The sequence below is a fragment of the Anthonomus grandis genome, chromosome 9 (assembly GCF_022605725.1).
Source record: "Anthonomus grandis grandis chromosome 9, icAntGran1.3, whole genome shotgun sequence".
NCBI lineage: Eukaryota > Metazoa > Arthropoda > Insecta > Coleoptera > Curculionidae > Anthonomus > Anthonomus grandis.
In genome coordinates this window covers 12545536-12558628 of record NC_065554.1, presented here as the reverse complement: position 1 = coordinate 12558628, position 13093 = coordinate 12545536, and the positions used below count along the sequence as shown (strand labels likewise).

At 30.5% G+C, this 13093-nt stretch overlaps 1 protein-coding gene across 2 annotated transcripts in view; it reads right to left on the bottom strand.

The window, feature by feature from the left end:
• Window positions 1–13093, bottom strand: part of LOC126740302 (cyclic nucleotide-gated cation channel alpha-3) — a 438418-nt gene that overhangs the window by 23612 nt on the left and 401713 nt on the right. The window contains exons 13-14 of one of the 2 annotated variants that reach the window (XM_050446263.1): window positions 7632–7781; window positions 6775–6942 (exon numbers count right to left, since the gene is read on the bottom strand). In XM_050446263.1, the coding sequence (XP_050302220.1) occupies window positions 6775–6942; window positions 7632–7781 (318 nt within the window). The remainder of the gene's footprint in view (window positions 1–6774; window positions 6943–7631; window positions 7782–13093) is intronic. The other variant, XM_050446264.1, reaches the window with a different exon arrangement.

Genomic DNA, 13093 nt, shown 5'->3' with positions numbered 1-13093 from the left:
AAATTTTTTATAATCAATGTATTTTTCTAGCAATAAAAAATTAGTTTTTGCCAATTTTTTTTTGTTTATCTGCCTAGTGTCCTTACAGTGAGCACACCTCATTACAACTAACTCATATGCAAAAAAAAAAGATTTAAAATTAAAAACATATTAAATAATCTTTAATTATTTGAGCAAAACAAAAATTTTCACCAAAAGTTAAAAAAAAAAATCCGGCCTCAAAGGGTTAAAAGGATTTCGTGTGGTAGGCAGCCGAAAGATGAACCTTACTAATCAGCGTAGAATATGTATAGGGCTCAGTTTTGTATTTATTACAAAATATAATAATTATTTACATATGGTAACTGGTGACTATGGCATTTCTAGTTCTTTACAAATATACATCATAATTTAAGAAGAGAACAATTTTTAGGAAATTTAATTTTATCTTTATAGTGCTTACATTTAGGAGATTAGATGAGCAGTTACTAAAACTAGAACAATCTTAATTTGGTGCAGCGACTGCATAAACGAATATTTTCGAAATATAATTATGGAAAGAATTTGGACAATATAGTTAAGGTCTACAGAGCCAATAGTGAGAATCATGCTTTAGGCAAAGATATTTTGAATGACCAGGAAGTAGCTACTCAATGGGGTCTTAGAGGTTATTGAAGAACGTCTCGAATATAAGTTTCAAACAAACCTGGTAAGATTTTTGTTTGACAGGCAAATCGAAAATCTGTGCGCACAAGATGTTCGTTTTAATGTGACAATGCTGCCTGCTCTTTCCATGAAGACAAGAAGTGTCGTGAGAAATGTCATGTGAGAAATAAAATCACCTGGGCTGGGATTCTAAAATCACGACTCGATCTCGATACGATAACGACTTCGAATTCGATCGCCACTCAGTCGTGACGAGAAGGGTGATTCTAAATTTCAATCGTCGGCTAAATTCGTTTTATTCGATTTGATTTAGGTTTCTTGGTATATATTTGTTATTTTTAATAATATTTGACAGATGGAAACGTCAATTGTCTCTTCTATTGATATACACTAAGAATTTTCATTTATTTTGTTAATTTTTTTCGCCTTCGTGTTTTTTTTTATTTAAATATATGCCTATATTATTTCTTTAAAATAAAAAAATGTCATTTAAAACTACCACTACCCATAGGAAAATAATAACTGAATTCATGGAAAATCACAAAGACTTGTTGTGTTCATCCATTTTTAGTTTTAATATAGCAACATGGGTACAATCAATACGACCTATAACACCAGGGCAATTGGTGCAATTGGTTCAAGGACAAATTAATAAATATTTGAAAAATTAATGAATCGGTCAGCAATGTGATTATCAATAATTTCAGTAATTTTATGGATCCAACGACTTGCAGTAGTTTTGCTAATTCCAAATTTAAAATCTTGTCCAATGCTTGTTTTGTAACAATCTGTGGCATAAAATGTCGACATACTAAAACTGCCTATTCAATGATAACTCTACTTCTGCCTCTATTATTAACAGAAGGTTGTGGAAAATAGGGTCAAATTAGATCTATTAGTTGTTGTGTTTAAAAAAACTTCTTGATATACTAATGGAAACCTGGTATGACTATTGGTAAACAATAACACATTATATACATATTATATAAGGAAGAAGCTATATCGTCTGGTGCATATGATATACCTACCCAAGCGTGTCGTCGACAAATCGTTACAAACTAGGCAATCCGCAGGACACTCACGATTGAAAATTTTATTTAGAATCAGTTATATCGAGTAATCGTGTCGAATCGTAATTTTAGAATCCCAGTACTGGGCTGGGATTCTAAAATCACGATTCGATCTCGATACGATTACGACTTCGAATTCGATCGCGACTCAGTCGTGACGACAAGGGTGATTCTAAATTTCAATCGTCGGCTAAACTCGTTTTATTCGATTTGATTTCTTAGTATTTATTTGTTATTTTCCCTAATATTTGACAGATGGAAACGTCAATTTTCTTTTCTATTGATAAACAACATTAAGAATTTTCATTTATTTTGTTAATTTTTTTCGCCTTCGTGTTTTTTTATTTAAATATATGCCTATATTATTTCTTTAAAATAAAAAAAAAATCGTTTAAAGCCATCACTATCCATTGGAAAATAATAATTCAATTCAAGGAAAATTACAAAAACTTGTTGTGTTCATCCACTTTTGGTTTTAATATGGCAACATGGGTGCAATCAATAGGACCTATAACACCAGGGAAATTGAATCTATCTATAAATATTAATTTATTAATTTCTCTTATCTCTTTTATTTGAAAAATTAATCGGTCAGCAAGGTGATTGTCAATAATTTCAGTAATTCTATGGATTAAATGACTTGCAGTAGTTTCCAAATTTAAAATCTTGTCCAATGCTTCTTCGGTGATAATCTGTGGCATAAAATCTTGACATACTAAAACTGCTCATTCAATGATAACTCTACTTCCTCTGCCTCTATTATTAACAGAAGGTTGTGGAAAATAGGGTCGAATTAAATCTATTAGTTGTTGTGTTTAAGAAAGCTTCTTGATATACTAATGACAGAGACAACCAAGGTTTTTTTGTTTTCAAGGTTTTTGGTTGTCTCTGCTAATGAAAACTGGTATGACTATTGGTAAACAATAAATGAAACAAATACGTTTAAAAAAGGATGCTGTCACATTATGCACGTATTGAAAAAGCAAGAAGCTATATCGTCTGGTGTATACGATATACCCAAGCGTGTCGTCGACAAATCGTTAAAAACTAGGCAATCCGCAAGACACTCACGACTGAAAATTTTATTTAGAATCAGGCATATCGAGTAATCGTGTCGAATCGTGATTTTAGAATCCCAGCCCTGATCGAAATTCTGCGATACACACCAACGTTGCCAAATTTTCCTCTTCTTCTTCTGTCAATGGGTCAGTGATATATGCCAGGAGGAAGAAAAAGAGAAGTAAAAATCTAAAGAGTATTATTATTCAGTGGATGTAAACAATGAATCAGCTGAGAACCGGCAAAGATTTACGCCTGTTCAAAATAGTAAACACCGGAAAAATAATAAGTGTATTATGAGAAAAGCAAATTTCCAGAGATGAAGACTTTGCAGGAGCAAGACGTTAAAATGGGTGTAGTACCCAGTTATATTTGGGGATTATTCTAAGAAAATTTTGGGTAAACAAGAATAAGCAAGACAATTTTCAAAGAGATCCGGTCAATCAAACCATAGTTTAATGAATGACTCTTTGCCTGTCTATTTATTTTATCAATACAGGTGGTATGAGAACTGAAATAAAAAGTATTCATGGAGCATTGAGTTATGACATTATTATGATAGTAGAACCTTGGTTAACATCTGATTTTTCTGATGCCGAAGAAGGACACTTAAATTATGACTTATAAAAACATAACCGTTAGTCAGGTATAAAATGCTTTAAGGTGCGTCGAGGTAGTGTGTTAATTGCGGCACACTATCGAATTGCGGAATCTTTATCAGTTTACGCAACATTCAGTGTAAAAAATCAACCTTTTGTTGCGGTTCTGTTTGCATGACTTTATCATACTTATGTAGCACATTGTAATTCTGTAAACTATGTGCTTAAGATGAATATTCAGATAGTTTATTTATCTTGGCAGGAGATTATAACTTGCCTCAAGCTGGGTGAGCTAATGATGATCTTGATCTGACTCAGTAAATATTATTCGCAACTATTTTAGTTTTTGATAATTTAAAAAAAAATCTTTAACAACAATGGAGTTCTTTTAAATTTACTAATTCAAGTTTTATTGATATGAAACCTGCCACAAGAACAATTTTTGAAGATAGTTGACATCACACGGCCGTTAGCTTTAACCTTTATTGTGAGGAGACTGCGGGGTAATGAACTATGAGGAATATTTTTATGATTTTAAAAATGGTGATTTTTCTTTTGAATTATAATGAATTGGCCAGCATAGATTGGAAGGTTTTCCTGAGAAATACAAGAACTAATGAAATATGAATTTAAATAATTTATCCTTCTAAAGAAATACAAAACTTCATTTATTTTGGTTTTGTTCAAAACTTCGTCGTTTGATTATATAAAAAAGACAAATATATAGAAAGTTTAAATATCGTAGACTACAGGTGGAGATGATTGTTATGAATAGTCAGTCCATTAGGTAAATAAAAAACATTTCTACAGATACGAATTATTTTTTGCGATTTTTCCAAAGTAAGAGTCACATTTGATATTCAAAATTCAATTAGTTTGAGTACTGTATTTTGAAAGATAACAGACGTATATGAAGCTGTTGCTTCCTCTAAGAATAGGATATGTTCTGGACCAAATGGAATTACAGAATTTTTTCTTAAACAATGCTTGAGTACAATTAGAAGACCAATATGGATTATTTCAGCTCTTACTGTTAATATTTAATTTATCTCTTAATTTAAGTTGTTTTTCTGCCTACTGGACGAAAAGCCTTTTAAAACATATTTTTAAATCTGCGAATAGAAATTATATGATTATCGTGCTGTATGTAGTCAATCATAAGTACCAACATTTCTAGATTGTCTTGTTAGTAAAAGATTAAGCTGAAGTTTAAGAACTGTTTTTAATCTGAAAAAAATTGGATTTAAAAAGGGCAGATCTGCTGATATAGTTTAGAGGAGGGATCAGGACCAAATTGGTTCTATTAGGGAAACTTTTAGTTTAGAACTAGAAAACTGGTTCTATTTAGGTAAAGCAGAGTCTCTTCTTCAGTAGAAATAGAGGCTCAGTGTGTTAGAGGGAGGGCTAAAGTGGTCAATTTTGTAGAATCATTATCTGATAAAATATATTTATTATCAGGGCTACCACAAGTATCCTATTGTGGCCCTGTTTTGTTTTGCTTCAGTTTTTAATTGATTTGATAAGAAATAAAAAAATTCCAGTATTATAATATTTGCAGATAATCCTAAACTCTTTAGAATTATTGAGTCTTTCAATGATGCTGCTCTTTTACATGAGCATCTTCAATCATTTTTTAATTGGTGTGATTTAAACAGGATGTGACTTAATATCATTAAATGCCCTAAAATTACTTTTTCACAACAGAGAAAACATCTACATTTTGTTTTGATCTGGTTTCGGACTTGGTAATTTGGATGGACTCAAAATTATTACTTGAGAGCCACATCAATCATGTAACAAATAGGGCAATGAAGGTGCTTAGTTTCATTGAAAGGGACGTGTTGACTTGTGTATGTTTACTTTTAAAGTGTTTTGTTGCTCCTTGTTAGACCAATTGTGGAGTGTGGGTCAGTTGTTTGGTCCCCATCGTATAATTGTTATATGGAGCAGCTCATTTGCTGCTTATTGCTTGCAATTACTGCATTTAGAAATGGATATCAGAGGGACGAATATAACTATCATTGGGTGAAGGATAGTCTTAATTTGCCTATACTAGAGTCAAAAAGAATTCTACTAGATATATGTTTTTTACATAAAGTAATAAATGGTTTAGACTATCCTCAGTTGTTATTATTTTTTAAACTTAGAATTCCTTCTCAAAATATCAGACGGTCTGGAACTTTTGTAGTATTATTTCACTATACTACTAACTACAGACTAATGAATATGACTGGTTTACAGCGATAGTGGCCTGCTAGGACAAATAAATCTGCTTCACTCTAAATTTAGCACGGTTAAGCAAAAACTAAAATGAATTTCGTAATTTTTTTTGAACAATCCTAATCTTGTTAGTTTTTTGTGGCTCTGTTAAAAGAATTTCTTTGCTTACTGTGACTTTAAGCGATATGATATGGAGTTTTTATATTGAGTAATAGGAAGTGTGATACTTTTTACCAAGCTTGGATGTAACGTAATATATTTTTATAATTACAATATAAATAAATTCCGTTCATAGGTAAATAAATAAATAAAAAAAATCTGAATGGTACTAAAGATTGAATATAAAATCAAAATCATCGATTCGATCAAAAAGGGAGAAAAGGTAAATCGAAAACTTAAAGTCGAATAATATTTGAATTTACATTGGGGTAGCTTAAAAAATGATTTAGAACTAAGATTTTTTAATTTTTAAAAATACATATATTATTTGAATTAGTAAATTCTACAGAAAGAAATGACGTAAAATGACAGGAAGATATTATGTGTTCATTATTATGTATTTTGATTTAACTACTACCTGCAGACAGTCACTTCACTAGCACACTAAACCCATCAATACTTAAAACTGAAAAATAGGCAAAACTCAAAATTTGGCCAAAATTTCGTATCACTATGATTCTAAATATAATCACGACTTCACGACCAAAGGGGAAATTATAAGAAATATGTCAAATCGTGTGCGTCCAAGTATATGTCACGTAGATTTTTATTTTTCTTTTGTAAGACCTCTGAAGAGAGATGTAAGGGTATAATGAATTAGTATGATTAAGACGGCTGTTTGAAATATCTCGATCTCATTATTATTAAGTCCAGAGCCTAGATTTCTACGTGTCAATTATATTATTATTTTTGATAAGTTTTCGTAAAAAAATTTTTTTTTAAACGAAAACTTTCAAAATTGATTTTCCGATACATTTGACCGTATTTAATAAAAAACGTTGACATACAAAATTCTAGAGATACGAAAGATAAGAAAGTAACTTTATTTACTTTTTAAATCATCTGAAATTGAATTATATTTTATTTCACATTGGGGCGACTCAGTTTTAACTTTTAAAACACTTACACAACTTTAAAAATAAGATGTCATCATTTTACAATTCGAAATAAAATTATCTTACCTTTTTCTAGCGGTGCTCTTTTGTATTTCTCTAATCGTTTAACCGCTATAGCCTCTAAGCGCACCCTGGCAGCTGGATACTCTTTTAACACATCCCACATGTCCTTTTTGCTTAATACAAACAGATCACTGTAACCTACTGATCTTACACTAGCTGTCCTCCTATTTCCTATAAAAATATATTCAAATATATTTAAAACCTTAAGAGATTTATAATTCAAAAAGAAAGTTAGTTAAGAGCGAAAACGATCTATCTATTGAATACTACTTTATAAATTTACTTCTACATCTAAATAACCTAGCTGCATTAAGCGACGTACATAGAAAGTATGTCCTGCAGCAAAGTTTTTTAACATACAAGAGGTAACAAAAAGTTGGTACCTCTTGTATGAGTTTAATTAATATTTCGGGGTAAAAGCCAGGCAGGATCGGTTATATACGACATGCCGACATGCAGACAAGAATATAAAATTCAGCACGTGGTTTTCATTGAAAGATGAATCAAAAAAAATCACGCACATAAAATCAAAAAAGGGAGACGAACAATAGCAATAGAGAATATTAAAATTGTTACTAGAAGGCATAAAACTGATTTACTTGGAAAATAGCATTAACATTATAATTTACGCTAGCCAGTGCTTGCAAAATCTAATTTATTTATTTTTAGTAGTGAAAAGATTACAAGCAACTATAATTACTATATTTTATATATTGATGAATAATTTTCTCAAATATTACAGACTGACCAGCGTTGTTTGCAAAAAAGATAAAAAATAGGGAGGGAGATATATGAAAAATCGTAAAAACTTGAAAATGGCGGCCGTGTCCCATGTTGCCTCGCCTGCCGTTGATATTTACCCAACCATTTACCTGCTGTGCCCATATTCAATATGGAAATTTCACCAAAATAGCTACCGGCCTTAAGGGTAGCTAAGACTTGCCGCCCGTTGTCCGCAACCACTTGCAGTCTACCTCTGTTTACTATGTACATTTCTTTACCTACTTCACCTAGAATAAAAGAAAAGTATTTTATTGTATTTAAAATAACTCTTTAATGTATCAATAAAACCAATAAAGACACAAATCAATTGTATCATATTCTTTCAATATTATTCGGGTGACATGTTTTCCCTTACAAAGGCATCATCAGATCTAAAATTACGTTGAAATTTTTTTTTTCTTCGGTAGCACACTTTACACATTGTGTTTTAGCCACGAAATATTTGCATAAATATCTTATATTAATTCCTAATTAATATTTAAAGGGACTTAGGAATAACACAGGATCATTTGTTTCTCGCCAAGAGGGTTATGAAGGCATTTTTATATAATATTGGCACCATAGGCAGCCCCACGTTACAAAATCGCACCTATACAGGGTGTTTTATTAATATTGCGAAAAAAATCAGGGGGAGTTTCATTGCTTAAAAATATTTAAAAAGTCCCTATAAACCTATATCCGCAAATGCTTAATTTTTAAGATACAGGGCGTTAAAGTTTTATATTTATTTTTGTTTTTTCTTAATAATTTTGGTAGTTATGCAGATATTTGAACGAAAATTGGCATCTGGAGGTTTTCTAATATGGTAAATTCAAATTTAATGTTACAAGGGTTCTTACTTACAGAAGGTGCTACGTACACGGTTTTTTATACTTCAAAGCGTGATAATTTTCTTATGGTTGCTTAAATATTTTTTTTTACAAAAAAATAAATTTATCTAACATTTTCACGTAAAAAAGATATGTTGGTCAAACTCGCTACGAGCCACCGTTTTCGAGATTTTTGGAATTAAAATAATAAATGCATTACATTTTAACGTTTTAGATTCGAGATAATATCAGCTTTAAATATAAAATATGGATTTTTTATTCACTATTCAATGCTCTTTTGAAACTTTAAAATAAATGTCAATATTTTAATTTGAGAGTTTTATTTTTTTGTTACAAAATATTTTTTATTTAGTGAAAAAAAATTACCCAAGGTCTTACGACAAATATCTACTTTTAAAAGAGCCACTTGGTGGAACATAAGTTATAAAAGTTAATTAAAACGTGAACCCCTAGCTGCAATACAGGCCTCTATTCTACGACGCATCTATTGGCGAACTCGTTCAAATATGCCGGGTGTGTGTTTAATTGTTTCACAGGATGAGATAATGCGATTTCGTAATTCTTCCACAGTATCTACTGGGGTTGTATAAACCAAATGTTTAAGGTGGCCTCAAAGGAAAAAGCCCAAGGAATTAAGATCTGGAGATCTGGGAGGCCAAGGCTCAATTCCTCCTCGGCCTATCCAATGACTCGGATACACTGTGTTCAAATATTCACGTGCAAGGAAATGATGATTAACTTTTCTAGTAAGCCTTAATGGCAAAAAAAATTGCCCTATCAAATGGTCTGTAACAATTTCAACCTACACGCTAAGAGAAAATTAATGTTGATGATGGCCTTCTAAATATGCATGCATAGGTGATTATTGTGAGTTCATCTTGGTTCTTTGGAAAAATTTGCTTCATCCGTAAATAATATTTGTCTTAAAAACTGGGAATTTTCGTCAATTTTTTTGTTGCATCCAACGGCAAAAATTTAGTCTTAACGGAAAATCAGTCTGTAATAGTGCTTGTACCCGCTGATAAGGGTATAGAAAGTTATTCTTTAAAATTCTGAAAACCGTATAAGGACTTATATCTAAGTTTAAAGCAATCTTTCTAGTGCTTGTTGCAGGATTTTTCTCAATTTCATGAAACACATTTTCATCTACTCGTGGAGTTGCTGCTGCGTGGTCTCATGTTACCAGTAGTTTGTTGTTGAAAACTTCCAGTATCACAAAGGCGTTGATGGAGACGGGCAAATATCGTATGATGCGGGATAACACGATTAGGATATTTCTCCTCATAAAGACGCCAGGCTGCTAATGAATTGCCGTTGGCTAAACCATAAACAAAATGCATATCGCACATCTTACTATTTGTGTAAACTATTGCAAAAAATTAGTAATTTAAACATTATTAATTATGTTCGGTATAATGGATAAATTAATGGCTACTAAATGTATGTACGTTACAGGTCTTTTCATACATATTTTTTTTAGTAATTCTGTTGCCTTTAGGAATTTGTTACAGTCCTTTTACATTTATTATTTAAATTTTTTAAAGGAATTTTACACAACATAAAAAAAACAATTATTGTGACTTTTAAAATGTAATGAATTCATTATGTTAAGTCTAAATATCTTGAAAACGGTAGCTTGTAGTGACTTCGACCAATGTACTTTTTTTCCGTAAAAATAATAGATCAATCTACTTTTTTATAAAAAAAAATAATTTAGCCAACTATAAAAAGATATGACACTTTTAAAGTATAAAAAACCGTACATGTAGCGCCCTCTACAAGTACGAACATTCGTAATATTAAATTTGCATTTACCATATCAAAAAATTTCCAGATGCCAATTTTCATTCAAATATCTGCGTAACTACCATAATGATTAAGAAAAATTCAAAATAACAATAAAACTGTAACATCCTGTATCTTAGAAATTAAGCATTTGCGGACATAGATTAATAAGGACTCTTTTATTATTTTTAAGCAAGAAAACTTCCCCTGAATATTTTCGCAATATTAATGAAACACCCTGTATATATTATGTATAAGTTACAAATCCATTATAAGTTGTAAAAAGTTTCAAATGCTTACCCCAACATGAACTATAATGATAACAAGTATATAAAATAATAACAAAATTGACTAGAAGCAAAAGCTATAAAAATATATATGAATAATTTAAATAGAGTATATAAAAAACATAGCCGTTATTAAGGATTAAAGGGACCATTTTTTTATAGATAGGGTAAAGTTTAAAGCCAAAATTACTGACACAGGTAATGTGTGGGCTTTTAAGGCTCGATGAACTTCCAGAATGCTAAGCTTGTTACTGTTTTCACAATAGTAAATAACTGTAAGTTTATCCTCCAATAGAAAGTTAGACTGACATAAAATCAGTTGGCGAATGCTGATTTGCTGACCTCAATGTAAATGTTTTTATATTTATTAAACTGCAATTCATGTTACTGTTAATACGAATGGTGATTTTTTGACGCCATTATTCCATATATCTAAACAACTTTTATTCTATATCACATATAATTAATAACATATATTTTAGGCTTATTAACAGATACAATTTTTATATAAAATTTTAATCTATTTTTGACGAACTAAAAAAGTTCAGTCATAAGATAAAATACTTGACATTCTAGAAAATGTGGAAATCAATGGAGCTTTTAAAATCTTATGTGAGAATAATTGTTTTGTCTTTGATATTCATTTCATTTATAGTAATTTGCTCTTATAGTACCAAATAGCTACTAACTTAAGCTATAGCTAATAGCTGAGTTCCTTATATACTCAGATACATCTGTATGTTACCAGAATACTTTGAATACCAGATTACTATGGCCGGTTGTATAGAAGTAAAGTTTTTAAACTATAGGTTATTAGTAAAGGAATTATTATTTTGGAGCTCTGTAGACTACATAAGGAACCCTATGAACAATGTCTCATTTTAAAATTATTTTAATAAATACCGCAGGGTCTACAAAAACTTGAATAACATGACAAAGTGGAACTACTTTCAAATAAGAATAAATAATTCCTCCAATGGAGCAAGAGAATCTTGGAAAATTTAAAATAACCTGATAAACAAAAATAATGTCTTTCATTTCAATTCGTTGTACTGTAATTTTGCTAGTAAACTTTCAGCAAATATCTTGCAGGAAATCGACCCCAGCAGCTATCTAAACAATATGGTAGTAGCTTAATCTTTCTTCTTTGCTCCAACAAATAAAGAAGAAGTTAAAAGCTTATTCAATAATATAATTATTAATAGATTATCAGGTTGGGATGGACTTTCCCTAAAAATATTCTTGGTCTTATCTCCTGTTGTCCTGCAGGTTTTGACTGAGACAATTAACTCTTAATTTCTATCTAGAGTATTCCTGTCTTGCTAAAATTGCCACCAATCTAAACTTTTCCATTGCCAGATTTGCATATTTTGCAATTATTGAGTCCCATCTTCGATGTGAAATCCACTTCTGGAGTTTATACTCAAATTACCTTTTTAATTCATTATTTGTTTTTCAGAAAAAGGCTAAGCATAGATACCTATGTGGAGCTACGCCTTGTGACTTATCGCTCTCTATTCCCGACTCACAATATTTTAACTCTATGCTATCTTTTTATTTTGAAAACAGTTTATTTAGTTTTTAAAAAATATTAACATAAACTGGAATTAGGTAATCAGAACAACATTCGACAAAATTACCTGCTGAGGCTACTGATTCCTCATTTTGAACTTATACGTGACTATATTGTATATGGAGGTAAAAGTCCACAAGAAATAAGAAAACTTAAGACTTAAAAAAGGCTACGTATAAAAACAAAGAAATTTCTTGCCAGGAAATATTACTATAGTTTCTTCATGTTTTACATTTGAATCTAGTTTTGTGGTAACTTATTGTAACGTCTTTGTGACTTATATTATGTTTTGAGTTCGTCTGCTACTTCTATGTTTATATTGACAATAAAGCAGTTCTTGAGTTTTGAGTTTTTGGGACAAATATGGAAAATAATCGATTTTAGATTAATAGGTATACTTATATATATTCTATTGTTTTATATATACTTTATTATAATTTTAACTTTAGGTAGCTACAACTTAATGGAAATTACAAAGTACAATTAAGTTGTGCATTTGTACATAATTTGGGCGCATTTGTGCATAACAATAGTGTACTAGGTAATGTGTTATTTTTAAATACGGATAATATTTAAAAGCAAGTCTAATTTTTGCGAAATAATGTCTTTGAAAAAGATTATAGATAGGATTATGGACTAATCGATTTGATATAAATTTAGATAAATAAGTTATTGTAGGAAACCTTTTTCTTGAAGAAAAAAAAGTTGTAGTCATTATTATTTGGGATATTTGAGGTTATGTTCTTGAATCATCATAATTTTGAATTTTTTATTATTTAAGTATAATATTACACGCACGTATCGTGGATACACCCTAAGAGTAATTTGAGATACAGCAACCATTATCGTACTCACGAAGGTAACGTTATCATCCGCGACTTTCAGGTCAAAGTGCTTTTCCTTTCAATATTCTACTTCACTACGAATTTTGAAATATACGCATCAAATTGGTTTAGGGGACAAAGATATTAAAGGGCAATGAATGCTGAATGAAAATCCATTCTTACATTTTTGGAATCCAAAATGAGTTTAATTTTGGAAACATAAACACATTAGTTGATCAA